Below are 12,481 nucleotides of genomic sequence, written 5' to 3'. Positions count from 1 at the left end.
CTCTATAAAGATTGTTCAAATTGTGCCCCTGGGATGAAAAGAGGCCCTGCCCGGGGGTCCCAAGTTTTACATAGACTTATATAGGAATAAACTTTAAAAATCTTCTTTTCTGAAACTACAAGACCTATGCCTTTGATATTTGGTATGTGGCATTGCCTTGTGGTCTTCTACCAAGATTGTGCCCCTAGGGTGAAAAGAGGCCCCGCCCCAGGGGTCCCAAGTTTTACATAGACATATAGTAAAAAACTTTAAAAATCTTCTTGTCTGAAACCACAAGACTTAGGCCTTGATATTTGGTGTGTTGCATTGCCTAGTGGTCCTCTATCAAGATTATTCAAATTATGCCCTCGAGTTGAAAAGAGGCCCTACCCAGGGGGTCCCAAGTTTTACATAGGAAAATAACCTTTAAAAATCTTCTTGCCTGAAACTGCAGGGCCTAGGCTTTTGATATTTAGTATGTTGCATTGCCTAGAGTTTCTCTACCAAAATTTTTCAAATTATGCCCCTGTGGAGAAAAGAGGCCCTGCCCTAGGGGTCCAAAGTTTAACATAGAAAAAAAATTAAAAATCTTGTCTGGAAGTCCAAGGCCTAGGCTTTTGGTATGTAGCATTGCCAAGTGGATCTCTAACAAGACTGTTCAAATTATGCTCTTGGGGTGAAAAGAGGCCCCAACCTTTGGGTCACTTGTTATATGAGTTATATAGGAAAAAACACTTCAAAAATTATCAGCTCATATTTCCTAGACTGTTTAATTATAATTACCTGATGACCTCAAGAGATTAGGGGTCACCTGACTGTGACCTTGACCTACTTACCTACTTACTTTGTTTTTGAAATTTGGATGACATGTACAGTTTTGCACACCGATCTTAAAACTGACTTTCAGTGACCATGAATATGACCTACTGACCTACTTTCTTAATATTTTAGCATCAATTTGACATTTGAAACATGTAGCTCATATTAATCAGGTGAGGGATCCAGGGTCATCATGACCCTGTTGTTTAAAAGTTACAACTTTAGTATCGATTCATTTACAGTAACTTTGTTGGTGACAAGGGTTTTGAACAGTGGTTTGTTGCTGTCGTCCATCAGCTCTTGTTTTATAATAGGATAGTTATGATTTTCTTGAATGGTGATATACCATATTTTACCAACGCTTTCATTTGAAGATGTTTTCTTGTGTAAGTTGCCGTGCAGTATGCTATTTTGTACTTGTTATTTCCAGATGGGAAACTCTAGATACATTTATGCAGCATGATGTTCAAGAGTTGTGTCGAGTTGTAAGTTTCTCTGTTTCATATAGAATGCAGTACTTAAAGGTTCATTACTAAGGGAAAGTGAGTTGGCAATTTTTTTCATAGCCAGTGCATAGACTTCTGCAAGACACTAAATAATGAAGATTGGCAGGTCAAAATTTACAGAAGGTCTTTGGAACTCAAAGAAATGTATGTGTATTATGTTGAAATTTCAATGAATCGACTGAATGACCCCCCAGGTCTTTTTAACTTTCTTCATACTTCATAGAAAAATAATTGTACATATACTGCGATTTATTTCGAATTTCTACATACCAACTTTCATTTTCCAATGAAATGAAATAGTTTCTGTGCTTTTTAAAAGAAATTAAAATGTTCACTTTCCTTAGTATTGGACCTTTAAGTATTAAAATAGCCCATTTTGATTTATTGATATTTGGGTTAAAGCACAAACTGTCTTAAGCTTGAGGATATACAGTATATGTTTAATTAACAGCATTACTGACATCAAGTCTGGCATAGTTTCTTTTTAAGTGATTTTGATAAGCATTGTAGTTTCTTTATAAAGAGTTTTAGAAATTTATTTTTAACCAGAGATCAAACTGATAATCAATTTTTTGTTTTTGATTGCTGAGATGCTATTGCATCTCTTGCTGTTTTCATTGAATTTATTATATTCTTTGGACAACAAAGAAGTAGTCCCACAGGACGAGTACAACAGCAGGTTCCTTTCTCCTGGAGCTGATTTCTACTTGTATCAAGTTTATTTGTCAAGTCTTACTTGGATTTATTGCATGTTTGACGTCGTGGGTGTGAAATAAAGCCATTACATAAAAATGATAAAACATTAGTGTAATAAAGCTTTGAAGTTGATGTCGTTTTTAGTATAGGAGACTTTTGTCAAATTGACTTGTTTATAATAGTAAAGAAAGTAGAATTTTTGATGATTTGGTAGCAAAAGCTGATATGTGATAAAAAAGAATATTGCATTTGTGACATTCCACATTGAATTTATTAAACTCAAATTTTATTCAACTTGTTTAATAAATTCAGTATGAAAAGACACTCGTAATATCTTCTATTTAATAAATATGTATATGTATATATACATTTTGCCTTGTTTTCTAGATGAAGATTTCAAGGAAGATAATCAGTACTAAAAGCAGGTTATTGATTTTATAATCAGCAAGTTGAAATTATGTTTTCTATTTCATTTCAGTTACTGGAAAATATGGAGAGTAAAATGAAAAATACTTGTGTGGATAGCACCATTCCTAAACAGTTTGAAGGCAAAATGCTGGTAAATATTGGAAAATAGATAATAGGGGTCTTAATAATGTATAAAATATTTTACCTTTGTGTGTTTTGTTCTGTATTGTAAATGTAGATATTGCTCTTAATAATTTACCGATTTATACAGTAATGAATTTAAACTGTTATATCTTTATGCAGAAATAGTAAGTTAACATTGAGTGGAATATGTAAGCATGATCATCTTTTTCTATTTTATAAAACAGCCGATAATTATGAAATATTTATCAGTTGTTATTTATATGACCGTTGATCGTTATTACTTTTCAGTCATATATCAGGTGTAAACATGTAGAGTACTGCTCTCAGAAAGAAGAAGCCTTCTACGATATACAGTTAAATGTAAAAGGAAAGAAAACTGGTAATTTTATGATTTTTGAGTCCTGTTTTGAGGCATGTTCATATAATTTAAAAAAAAAAAGAGTTTAAGCAATTGGAGAAAAGTCTGAGCCTTTAGATTCCATACTCTAGAAAATGGGTTTCCTTTAAGGTCATCTCAGTTAGGTCACAAGTATGACAATGGTCAGATAGGTACAGTACAATTTCTTACTGCTGTTACTTTACTGTGTAAGACACATAGAAAACAAGAATTAGATTGAATGAAAATTAGTTCTTATTTGCCTGTATTGCAAGTCTGCCTTTATGATTAAATTTTCATAGAAAGCTGGGTTAATCCCAAAATCAAATTGAATGAAAATTACTCCTTACCTACCTGTATTTGGGGTCTGCCTTTAATATTAGGTGTAGATATTTGACATATAAATCAAAGCATTTCAATTCTAAATATATGAGAAGGATCAGGTGAATATTTTACTGTTTTCAGTGATGGAGTCATTTAAAGAGTATGTGACAGTGGAATCTCTAGATGGGGACAATAAATACGATGCTGGAGAGCATGGTCTTCAGGTATACTCTTCCTACACTCAACAGTTGTGTCAGCTTTACTTAAATTTTACTATATTTGTTGTTAAATTTGTTATAGATGAATCATAAGCTAGTGATCCCTACATAGACTTAAAGAGAAAAAGGTGTTCATAGAGATATATATTTGAAAGAAAAGATTTTTCAAGATTCTTTACAGCTGCTATTGAGCTGTGTAAAGTAAGTAAAAAGTATTTATTAGACATGATTCTGCCAAAGATTATTTTAGTTGTGGGCTAGGACAGCCTAGGGTACATCTGAATGGTACTTAAGGTCTTGTTTAAGTTGCACTCTGGAAAGTATCCTGATTTAGGACTTGCATTTTCTGCCCGTAAGTCTCCATATGTAGGCTTGAAAAAGATTACCATACATTTTGTCCCTAAAGTATATTTATTCTGTATTTCAGGAAGCAGAGAAAGGTGTTATATTTAAACATTTACCACCAGTGTTACATCTGCATCTGTTACGGTTCATGTATGATCCAGCATCAGATGCTAATGTTAAAATCAACGACAGGTAATTACTAGCATTTTGTACTTTCTGCTGTTAACAGCTTTCATTTCTAGACCATGTAATTTATTGGTATAAGTAATTTAAACCTGGTAATTTACTGATATCTCTTAGTTCACAGCTTGTTCAGTTAAAACATTGATTTGCCACACTTCTGTTTAACACATGTTTAAAAATGCTTCGAAAAGGGGTATATTGTTTTGCCTAGAGTTGGCCGGTAGAGAATTTGGTTTCCAATCAATAACTAGAGATTGCTAGGTCTCTTAAAGGTAAAGCTTCATAGGATGATTGCCTGTTGTCAGTAATTTACTGCTATTTTGGGGGAGGGGGTCATTAGTTCAAAGGTTAAGGTTTACAGTGACCTTGAGACTGAAAACAATTTCTATTCAGTAGCTCAAGAATGATTGTTTTTTGTGTGTGTGTTTATTCTGTTCAAATTATTTTCAGATGATGTTGCTTACATGTCACTTTTATAGCTTCATATAAAAAGTGTTTATTTTTGGCTTCTTAATTCAGCTCTTTTCAGTTCTTACTCTGAAATTAAGTTTTCGTAAACACGTTATATATTTACAGATACGAGTTTCCTGAGAGATTAAACCTCGAGTCTTTCCTTGAAAAGAAGGAGAAAACTCCAGCTATATATATATTACATGCAATACTAGTCCATAGTGGGGATAATCATGGGGGACATTATGTTGTATATATCTCTCCTAAAGGAGATGGCAAGGTAAGAGTCCAACTTTATATACCTTACTTGCATTTAAAAAAAATAGGAATTGAATTAAAAAAAAAAATGTGATAAGAAATGACAGATGTTTTATTTTCCTCATTGGTTAAATGAATTTCTGCTTTGGTAGTTACTAAAACGTTCAAATTATAGTAAGTATGAAACATAATCTTGTAGTCCTAAACATTTTTATGACTAACTAGTCACTATGACATAGAATTGAACTAAAATGATTTTGTAAGGTTCTTGTTAGGAGAACATCATTTGATTTTGTTAAATCATGAAAATATATTAATTTCAGTACTGTAAATTTGATGACGATGTTGTTTCAAAATGTACACGACAAGAGGCATTAGATCGTAACTTTGGTGGACATGACGACGACATTTCAGTCAAACACTGTACTAATGCATACATGTTGGTCTATATCAGGGAAAGTTATAAAGGTAGATGCAAACTGTGGCTTTTATATATTGTTGTTTCATGCATGTGAGGTTAGTTTATCCTAAATTATTTTGAGGTTGCCAAAGATACATAAATATGTAAAAAAGCAGCTGCTTTCAAAATAGAAATCATGTCAGTAGCAGAGAAATCTTTACAATAGTTTGTTTTAAATACATTGTAAGGAAAGCTTGATGCCTATTTGAGAGATTTACTGATGAGTCCACTTCATGGAGCGCTGGTTTTGCAGGAGTAGGCACATAGTTGTGGCCAAGGACCACCTTGTTGGCAGACAGATGCTCTTACCACTAAGCCACTGCTCTCCCTTGGGTTAATTTGTTGAAAATCATCCATACGGTCCTTGGTAACAGACATTTTAAATTTCTTGAATAAATTTTTAGAAGTTTTGATGTTGTTGGTGAGGATATGTCACAGCAGATAGAATGGGAATGGAAATTGTTGAACTTACGGCGTGGGGGCTGAATTACAGTCCATGTTGAATGTTCGTACGTAATTTGTATTTCAGATGATATTTTATGTCCTGTGACAGAAGATGATATCCCTACTTCATTAAAAGACAGATTAGCAGAAGAAAGGTATGATGTAATGGTTTATATGGCAAGTCTGTTGATTTGTGCACAAGTCATCTTGGAAATAGAAAGTTGTTTTTATTCTAGGTATATAATAAACTTACTTAGATGAATGTTATACCATGCTTTCATTTAAAGAAATGGTAGCCCTCCATTGCTTTCCTGCACCTTAAATCACCTGCACGTAATACTTGGAGAGAGGGAATTGCAGTATAAATAGATAGATAGATAAATAATCCAAAATTTGCTAAAGAATAATTAAGTTTATTGGATAAAACTGCAAGTTTTATAGTAAAGCAGTGCAGCTTTGTGTGATTTTATATTTATTTAAAGGTGATCATATCATATTTCAGACGTCTAGAGGCTCAGAAGCGGCAGGAGCGTAAAGAAGCTCATTTGTACATGAATGTTCAGGTTGTGACAGAGGATTACTTCTATGGCCATCAGGGAACAGATCTCTTTGATCTAGAGAAAGCCAATTTCAGAAATTTTAGAGTTAAAAAGTCAGCAACTCTTAAAGATTTCTTAGAAATATTAGCAGAAAACCTGGTATGTAGAATTTCAGTTTAAAGATTTTTAATTCAGACACATTTAAGAATTAACATTGTGTACCGATTCAGTTTTTTTCATTGCGATTTCAGACCTTTATCATTCTTTACTGTAAAATTATGATTCTTAGCATTTCAAGAATAACTGAAACATTTATAGTTGAATAGTATAGTAAATTATTCCTGTATTTTCAGAAATATCCAATCCAACAGATCCGACCGTGGCCTTTCCAGGCTCGACAAAATCAAACTTACAGACCTACACTGCTTGATTTAGAAGCAGACCTTAATAAAACTGTAAGTATGTTTTATATTTGACAGGGGACTTCCAATTCTGGCGGCAACTTTTGTATAATGTTTTTTAGCCTTTATCTACATTCTTTTGTAAATTTCACTATCCTTTTGACAAGTTTGTAATATTTTGGCCTGGTTGTTTTTTCTCAGTTAAATGTTCTTCACAAAACAAAATCATATAAACTCTGTATGTATTACACAGATATGTTTCACCATAACAGGTACAAGATCTAGCAGAGGAGGGTACATGGACTGTGTTTGTAGAGACAGCAAGTCCAGAGAGTAACGACAGAAGATTACCTCACTTTGACAAAGACAGTAAGTTACAACATTTCTCTTCAAAATTGTAGTAATTACGCATGGGGAACTAAATGTAAGAGATAAATACATAAAAATGGTCATAAAAAGTTGATTGACCTGAATAGTTGTGCTCAAGCAATGTTCAAAACTAGTTTGAGATTTTGGTACCTTTCAGATTTTAGACAAATAGGATTTCTGTGAATTTAGTGAAATTTAGAAAAACAAGAACTAAAGATTGAATTGACTTGTATAGTCATGCTTACGCAGTGATCAAAGTAATTTGTAGAAATTTATATTACAGATTCCTTAAGTCTAACTTAATTTAACAGTTGAGTGGAATGATTTATAAATATTTTACTGTTACAGGTGATGTGCTGTTGTTTCTGAAAATGTATGATCCACGAACAAAGTCAATAAATTACTGCGGACATGCATATGTTCCCATAGCAGCAAAGGGATGTAAGTATGCATTAATGTCAAGAAGTGAATTTGTTTTTAGATCGATTATTCGAAGAATATGGGAGCTATCCTACTTGCCCCGGCGTCGGCGTTGGCGTCACAAATGTTAAAGTTTGCGTATTGCCCCAAATATTTTCAAAGTCCATTGAGATATTGCGTTCATATTTTGCATACTTGTTTACCATCATGACCCTAGTCTGTAAAAAGGAGGAGGCAACTCTATCAAACATTTTGACTGAATTATGGCCCCCTTTGACTTAGAATAAATGTTAAAGTTTGCGTACCACCCCAAATATTTTCAAAGTCCATTGAGATATTGCTTTCATATTTTGCATACTTGTTCAACATCATGACCCCAGTCTGTAAAAAGGAGGTGGCAACTCTATCAAGCATTTTGACTGAATTATGGCCCCTTTTCGACAGAATAAATGTTAAAGTTTGCGTACCACCCCAAATATTTTCAAAGTCCATTGAGATATTGCGTTCATATTTTGCATACTTGTTTACCATCATGACCCTAGTCTGTAAAAAGGGGGAGGCAACTCTATCAAACATTTTGACTGAATTATGGCCCCCTTTGACTTAGAATAAATGTTAAAGTTTGCGTACCACCCCAAATATTTTCAAAGTCCATTGAGATATTGCTTTCATATTTTGCATACATGTTTACCATCCTGAATATTATTAAAGTTTTACTCATTGCTTATACTATAGTATCAAGCACTGAGAATAGTCGAGCGCGCTGTCCATTGACAGCTCTTGTTTATGTTACCTGTCTGTTGCAGTGAAACCTCTTTAAGTATTGAGGTATTAACATCTGATACTTGATCATGTATATAGATGAAAGTAATTGTTTAAACTACAGAACCTATGAATAAATTTATAAATCTTAAGTATACAGCTTTGACATTTGTATCAAAGTTCCCTGTTGATGTATGCGTATTTATTCTTGTACATGTAAAAAGAAAGATTTTTTTAGAACTATGAATCATGTCAGGAATATGTCACCTGATAAACCAAAAGAGAACATAAGTTAGATTTACATATTATTTGAATACATTATAAAAAGTTACCTTTTAATATGTTATTGAAGTTCCTACAGCTTTCTTGGTGCTTGTGGAAAAATAACAGCTAGTAAATTTTCATTATTATTTATATTTGTAGCCGAGTTAATGCCAGAACTGAACAAGAGAGCTGGATTCCATCCATCTACTCCCCTTATTCTATTTGAGGTAAGTATGTGTTCCTGTAACAAAAAGTTCGGCTTAAAATATAGGGTTTTACTAAGGGAATATGTAATTCCTTGGATTTTTATATAATGCAAATGTTGATACTAAAAGAAAATGTTGAGTGAGAAGTTGCATAGCAACATTGTTTCTTACTTATCATTTGGGAAATAGTACTTTTCAACTACAGCATCTGTTTCCTTTCAAATGGTTGATCTCTGACTAGAAAATAAGTTTATGTAATACGGAAATAAGAAAAGACATGAAATGGTTGAATAACCAAATTACTTCAGTGGAATGACGTTTTAAGCCCACCTGAGCCAAAAGTGCCCAAGGTGAGCTATTGTGATCACCCTGTGTCTGTTCCATGTGTGGTTAACATTTTTATGCCCCCCTTCGAAGAAGGAGGGGTATATTGTTTTGCAGATGTCGGTCGGTAGGTCGGTCGGTCGGAATGTAGACCAATCCGTTTCCGGATGATAACTCAAGAACGCTTGGGCCTAGGTTGATAGGAAGGTTATTCATCACCAGCAGATGACCCCTATTGATTTTGAGGTCTGTATGTCAAAGGTCAAGGTCACAGTGACCCTGAATAGTAAAACGGTTTCCGGATGATAACTAAAGAACACTTGGGCGTAGGATCATGAAAGTTGATAGGGAGGTTGGTAATAACCAGCAGATGACACCTATTGATTTTAAGGTCAGTATGTGAAAGGTCAAGGTCACAGTGACCAGGAACAGTAAAATGGTTTCCTGGCAATAACTCAAGAACGCTTGGGCCTAATGTCAGGAAAATTGGTAGTTAGGTTGGCCATGACCAGGAGATGACCCCTATTGATTTTGAGGTTATCAGGTCAAAGGTCAAGGTCACATTGGCCAGGAACAGTTAAACGGTTTCTGATCTTCTTGTCCAAAACCATAGGGCCTAGGGCTTTGATATTTGGTATGTAGCATAATCCAGTGGTCCTCTACCAATATTGTTCAGATTATTTCCCTGGGTTTAGATATGGCCCCACCCTGGGGGTCACATGGTTTATATAGACTTATATAGGAAAAAACTTTGAAAAACCTCTTGTCCAAAACCGCAGGGCCTAGGGCTTTGATATTTTACATATGACATCATCGAGTGGTCCTCTACTAAGATTGTTCAAATTATTCCCCTACGGTCAAATATGGCTCCGCCCTGGGGGTCACATGGTTTACATAGACTTATGTAGGGAAAAACTTCTTGTCCAAACCACAAAGACTATAGCTTTGATATTTTGTTATGTAGCATCATTTAGTGGTTCTCTACCAAGTTTGTTCAAATTATCCCTCTAGGGTCAAATATGGCCCCGCCTCAGGGGTCATATGGTTCATATAGACTTATATAGGGAAAAACTTAGAATCTTCATGTCCATAACTTACATGATTCAAATTTGGACCACATGTATAGTTTTGAGTGGCAAGATGAACCTTGACATGAGTTGACCTTGATCTTGACATAGTGACCTACTTTCACATTTCTGTAGCTACAGCCTTCAAATTTGGACCACATGCATAGGTTTGTGTACTGAAATGAACTTTGATCTTGAGATTGGCCTAGTGACCTACTTTCACATTTTTGAAGGTACAGGCTTCAAATTTGGACCACATGCATAGTTTTGTGTTCCAAAATAAAATTTGACCTTGATTTTGACGTAGTGACCTACTTTCACATTTCTCAAGCTACAGCCTTCAAATTTTAACCACATGCATAGTTTTGTGTACTGAAATGAACTTTGATCTTGAGATTGACCTAGTGACCTACTTTCACATTTCTGAAGGTACAGGCTTCAAATTTGGACCACTTGCATAGTTTGATGTTCTGAAATAAAATTTGACCTTGATTTTGACCTAGTGACCTACTTTCACATTTCTCAAGCTAGAGCCTTCAAATTTGAACCACATGCATAGTTTTATGTACCGAAATGAACTTTGATCTTGAGATTGACCTAGTGACCTACTTTCACATTTCTCAAGCCACAGCTTTCAAATTTGGACCACATACACATTGTTTTGTACTGAAATGAAATTTGACCTTGATTTTGACCTTGAACAAGTCTTGAAATTTGGAACATTCAAAAATGGCTCAGTGGATGGCGCCAAGATCACTCTGTAATCTCTTGTTAGGTTAATAGGTTAAAAAGGTCAGATTAAACCAGAATGGTAGAACTTTTGTTTACAGTGAGCATATAATTTCTGTTCCTTGTGCAATTACTGAATGCATCAAGGGGGGCATTTCGTGTTTGACGAGCTCTTGTTACTGTTTGCACGCTAGATCACAATTTTAGCCAAAGCTGCATGAAACTTTGTCAGAATGTTTGCCTAAAAAAATGCAGGAAAGTTTGAGAGTGGGTCATCTGGAGTCAAAACTAGGTCAGTTAGTCAGAAAAAGCTTGTTAACACTTTAGAGGGGGGCCTCTGTGACACCTTGTCAGAATGTTTGTCTTATAAAGTCATATGGATTTGTAGGCCAAAAACTGGGTCACTAGGTCAAAACATAGAAAAACAGTTAGTCAGAAAAAGCTTGTTAACACTTAGGAGAGGGGCCCCTTGTCAGAATGTTGGTCTTATAAAGTCTTATACGGATTTGTAGGCCAAAAACTAGGTCACTAGGTCAAAAAAGAAAAAACTTGGCTAACACCTCTGTCTGATTTACATTAAACCAGGTCAGAATGTGTTTGTGAAATCTAGGTGATACTGGATACTAGGTAATATTGGTTAGGAACACAGCTGAAGGATACTGGGCCTTCATGGCCCTCTTGTTCATGCTTATTACTATATGTGTGTGAAAACTTCATATATATCTTTATGCACAATAACATTTGAAAAGCATTCTGTATAATGGAAGATTTTTATAATAACACATATTTCTATATAATTGTCTCTGGAAATACTGTTCATATTTTGTATATAGGAAGTAAAGCCAAACATGTTAGAGATGTTACCAAGTACAGATTTACCTATGGAAAAGATGTTGGAAGAACTGATGGACGGTGACATCATCGTGTTTCAGAAAGATGAAACCGACATTGACCAGTACGAACTTCCAACTGCAAAGGAATATTTCAGGTTTGTGAAGGTTAACTTTATCAAGTGTTTTGTCTGTGACAGAACCACTTTGTGAGGGGTTAGGACTGTCATGCAAGTTGGCTGGGCAGGTAGTCTTCATAAGTATACATGTAAACTTTCGTTTTCTACCTTACTTTTGTGTTGAGAAGTATTGGGAGATCTAACAAATTTCTTCCTTGAAGAACAGAGTCATTTCAGTGGAAAGTTAGATGCTTTAAATAAGAAGAAAATGTTCAGTTGGTGTAAAAACTAGCCATTTATGTATGAATTAGCAATTATTACTTGTTTCTTTCAGAGACCTTTATTACCGTGTTGAAATTACTTTCTGTGATAAAAATGTGATAAGTGATCCTGGTTTCACGCTGGAGTTATCTCAGCGTATGAACTATGACCAGATGGCCAACTCTGTAGCCAGATATCTCAACACAGATCCTTACCTATTGCAATTCTTCAAACCACAAGGGTAAGTTCCGACCTCTTGCCAGTGAATCAGTTCTGTAGCGGGTTCTTTATTTAGGTTTGAATTGTACAATGTTTCAAACAGGTATCTTGTAATATAGTGTAGAAAAGTACAGTTGACCAGCAAAACTTACTGAGTCTTTTTATAATGGTTGCATGATATGTGTACGTGTTGCTCATGTGTATTTAATGTTTAAGAAGATTAGTTGATACACTTTTGTATTTAATGTAAGAAGTCTGAAGATAAATCAAGATAATTTTTAGAAAAATTACAGGAAAATGTGGATAAAGCAACTTGTAAAACCTGAAAATACAGAAGATTTGCCTTTGCGGCTGAGTGGAC

The 12,481-nt window shown here is 34.6% G+C and overlaps 1 protein-coding gene across 1 annotated transcript in view; it reads left to right on the top strand.

Annotated features, from left to right (window-relative positions):
- LOC123563527 (ubiquitin carboxyl-terminal hydrolase 7-like) overlaps positions 1 to 12,481 on the top strand; it is a 67,007-nt gene that overhangs the window by 40,999 nt on the left and 13,527 nt on the right. Inside the window, exons 10-24 of the mRNA XM_053532740.1 lie at positions 1,229 to 1,283; positions 2,479 to 2,559; positions 2,841 to 2,931; positions 3,394 to 3,476; positions 3,898 to 4,007; positions 4,575 to 4,728; positions 5,030 to 5,174; positions 5,696 to 5,765; positions 6,113 to 6,308; positions 6,503 to 6,604; positions 6,823 to 6,919; positions 7,268 to 7,360; positions 8,525 to 8,592; positions 11,525 to 11,679; positions 11,975 to 12,142. Coding sequence (XP_053388715.1) covers positions 1,229 to 1,283; positions 2,479 to 2,559; positions 2,841 to 2,931; positions 3,394 to 3,476; positions 3,898 to 4,007; positions 4,575 to 4,728; positions 5,030 to 5,174; positions 5,696 to 5,765; positions 6,113 to 6,308; positions 6,503 to 6,604; positions 6,823 to 6,919; positions 7,268 to 7,360; positions 8,525 to 8,592; positions 11,525 to 11,679; positions 11,975 to 12,142 — 1,668 coding nt within the window. The remainder of the gene's footprint in view (positions 1 to 1,228; positions 1,284 to 2,478; positions 2,560 to 2,840; positions 2,932 to 3,393; positions 3,477 to 3,897; positions 4,008 to 4,574; positions 4,729 to 5,029; positions 5,175 to 5,695; positions 5,766 to 6,112; positions 6,309 to 6,502; positions 6,605 to 6,822; positions 6,920 to 7,267; positions 7,361 to 8,524; positions 8,593 to 11,524; positions 11,680 to 11,974; positions 12,143 to 12,481) is intronic.

This window comes from Mercenaria mercenaria, chromosome 2 (genome assembly GCF_021730395.1).
Source record: "Mercenaria mercenaria strain notata chromosome 2, MADL_Memer_1, whole genome shotgun sequence".
Lineage (NCBI taxonomy): Eukaryota > Metazoa > Mollusca > Bivalvia > Venerida > Veneridae > Mercenaria > Mercenaria mercenaria.
The sequence above is the reverse complement of the archived record's forward strand: the minus strand, read 5'-3'. Positions and strand labels throughout refer to the sequence as shown.